This window comes from Phytophthora infestans, genomic scaffold (assembly GCF_000142945.1).
Source record: "Phytophthora infestans T30-4 supercont1.50 genomic scaffold, whole genome shotgun sequence".
Taxonomy (NCBI): Eukaryota; Oomycota; class Peronosporomycetes; order Peronosporales; family Peronosporaceae; genus Phytophthora; species Phytophthora infestans.
Window position 1 is genome coordinate 254,889 of NW_003303709.1, and position 3,344 is coordinate 258,232.

The window sequence follows — 3,344 nt, forward strand, 5'->3', positions numbered from 1 at the left end:
GCCGCCAAGCTGCTGAGGACATCTTGTCCAAAGATGCCTCCCATCTTCCGAACAGACTCGTACTGTGAGTCGTTCAAGCGAGGAAACTCACTTGGGTCCATCGTGGCTCAAACGTTGAGCGCACAGAGGATTCAGGTAGCTCAATCCCCGCGAAGATGTAGGATCGACTACGAGTGCTAGCAAGTGTGACGAGACCACACAGTACTTTGCTCAGAGGAAGTGCTCAAGGGTATTAACTACCCGAGTGAACGTTAATCCACGTGTTTTCGGCCTCAGAGGGAACGATTTGCTACTAAGAGGAGTAGATGTAAGACTAATGTATTTATAAGTAAGCTTAGCGCAGACTCTATACATACTAGAGGTTACCTCTATCTACAGCTAAGTAGTCATGCCCTGACTGGCTCCTAGAGCACCTGGTACCGTGTACCAGGTGTCCACAAGAGTGACGGGTCACTCTTTATGTAACCTGGGGTACACTGCATTGTACCCCGCTACATAGCATGGCCCGAGCACGACGCTAAACTAAACATATTGTGAAGCGCTTGTATAAATGTTATTTGAAGTGGAGGTGGAAGATGAACATACAGTGATAGCCAACAATAATAAAGAGATTGCAGCAAGAATCTTGATTCAAGATCATTAGAATAATTTGTTTTAATCAGATAAGCATATGTTGACCCAGATTAATAAAATTAAAAAAACATCGGTTTAGGCACACAGAGGCTCAGCGTTTTTTTAATAATTATCCCGCCGAAGCGTAGCGGAGGCGGGAAGGCCCAAACAAGTATTAATAGAAATAAACCTAAACTAGTGCCGCGTAGCGGCGGCGTCGGCTAGCACATGTGTACAAGGTAACTACGACATGCTTCATTGAGGCGTGTGATCTAAAGCATTATATACACTGTAAGCAAGTCAAACAGGACTATAAAACTGGTTGTAGTTCACAACTTGTGAATCGCTTACGCGTATTTGCCAGGTTTTGGACCCTTTCTGCAGAGGCGCAATTGAACACTGGAAATGCAAACTGTCTTTTTTAAGAATCTCTTTTTTTTTCAACATGCGGCACAACACACATTGATCACAGCACCTGCAGCTGTGCTGTGCTAAAATACCCGTGGCACGAGCTGCTCTTGCGAGGTCAGCTAGAACTTGTAGCGGGGTTTGATGTGTTCCAGCACACGCCGTAGCATCCAACCATCACCGGGCGTAACGGTCCGTGAGGAGCCTGCCTTCATGATGCAGACCGGAAAGTCCTCGTTCGGTTGGTCGGTGGTCTTGTAGAAATCGGGAAGTCCGAAACCGTGACCTATTTCGTGAGACACGATAATCAGTTGCTCCTGATCAATGGATGCAGTCATTGATTCCTCGTCGACACGCTGACCCCAATCACCACCGGCACCACCACCCTGGCCCTTCGTAGGCCACAGCGACATGTCGAATGGTTCTCCCTTGCATGCACTAGTGTCGGCGTTAGCAGCGAAATCCTTGTGCTTGTAGCAGGTCTCCGGACACAGCGGAACACCTTCAGCATCCTTTTCAGTAGTGTAGATCGTGCCGAGGGAATCATCCTTCCAGTCGAAAAGCGAGGCATCGCGCGTCGCCCACCCGACAATCTTCACTTCGATCGTCTCAAACGGCCAGCAATCGTACCCAATGAGCCACTCGTTCCACGCCTTAAACTGTCGATTAAGCATGGCCTCGAACTTAGACGCCACTGTTTTTGAGAGCTTGTTGGTACTATCCCAACGCACACAGTAGCTGAGCTTTCCTTTATTGTTCACAATCTGGTCAAGGATGTAATTCTTGAATTGGGGAACGTATTTCGACATCCTCTGCGTCCAGATCCAATCCACATCTTCCTTCTTGATGTATGCGTTCGGGTCACCAACGACACACTTGCCGTTTCCAGAGGTGACGTCGCCGAAGGTGGCATGTTCCCCAGTCGAGTTACCAGATGTCGATGGGGTCTCGGCACTTGATCCCCCCATGGAAGTCTGTGTAGGAAGCGACCCAGTTGCGTCTTCATTTGACCCCTCGATGGGGCCTTGAGCCGGCAATGACCCGGTGGTGCCACCATTGCTTGAATCCGAGGACCTAGTATTTTGTGTAGGGCTGGTCATCTCTGGCGTGTCCGGAGCCTCCGTCGTCTCCTCTGTGGGTGCATCCGTCGTTCGCTGGATCGGTGAGTCCGTGACCGTCGGAGTTTCGTTGTCAGGGAAGTCAAAATTTACGTCAGGCGACGTTGTAGTCGCAGGAGTCGAGGTTGTTGCCTGCTTGGGGTAGCATTTCGCGGCTGAAGTGACGGAGCTGCAGGCAGCTAACATAACGACAGCAACGAGTAATAGCTGGATTGTAGAAACTCGAGAAACTTGACACGCCGCCATGGTGGAGAAAATGGCACTGGAGCCAGGGTCGGACAGCGGGAAAGTCGAGTACGCCGTGTCGTAAATTACGACTGACATCATGATATTAATTCATGTATGTGGTTACTGTGTTCGGGCTGTACTACGGTATTTAAATCGTGCTTCGTGCAACACCGTTCAATAATCCATGGCGTCGCCATAACGCAAAGAAGCAGTGCGGGATTGGCATAATGCATCGCCTCTACTGAAAGCACAACTCGTCGAGCACTCGATAACGCAGATAGACACCGGACATTAAACGTACCATCTGGGTCACAAAGTCGCGTACAATTTGTAGCTTACAAACCTACGAGCTCCAAAAAAAGACTTCTAAGACATCTACTTGAATGCACTGCAGTACCTATTGAGCTGTCAATTTCGGACTACAGTACTAGGTACACTTCTACGTATTATTTTGCTATTATAATTATCGGCCCGGTATTTCTATTGAACAGATTTGGATATCTCCCGATTTATCGTTTTTCTGTTAGCATTATAAAATCACCCCTCCTTAAAGGAGGTAAAGGAGTCCTTTACCTTGCAGACTGAATAAGGAACGGGGTTTCAACTAATAACCTCGCAATTTTTATAGTCGGGAAAGATTTAGGGAGATGGGAAAGTGATGGGCAAGGTACTGACAAAACAATCCAGGCACTGACTTTAATTTCAATTTAAAAAATGGCGTGCAGTAGGTGATCCTCCTTCGCTTCAAGCCCTGCGAGCCGAACTTCATTCCTACATTTACATTCAAGCTCACTAGCCGACTGCGTCCTCAGCACCCCATGTCCTCTAATCGTCTCCGCCTCACCTGGTCCGAGAAGGCAACGTCCGTGTTGAGATGCTACCCCCGAACACCACCGCCAAGATCCAGCCGCTGGATCAGGGGATCATCAATTGCATTCAACGCACATCTTATCGCAAAAAATGATGTTCACATTGGAT

The 3,344-nt window shown here is 48.3% G+C and overlaps 1 protein-coding gene across 1 annotated transcript; it reads right to left on the bottom strand.

The window, feature by feature from the left end:
* Nucleotides 1-1,142: 1,142 nt before the first annotated feature.
* Nucleotides 1,143-2,465, bottom strand: PITG_17097 (uncharacterized protein; the record flags this gene model as incomplete). The annotated part of the gene is made up of 1 exon (XM_002896954.1): nt 1,143-2,465. The coding sequence occupies one exon, from the start codon at nt 2,463-2,465 to the stop codon at nt 1,143-1,145; it is 1,323 nt and encodes a 440-aa protein (XP_002897000.1).
* Between the last annotated feature and the right edge of the window lie 879 nt (nt 2,466-3,344).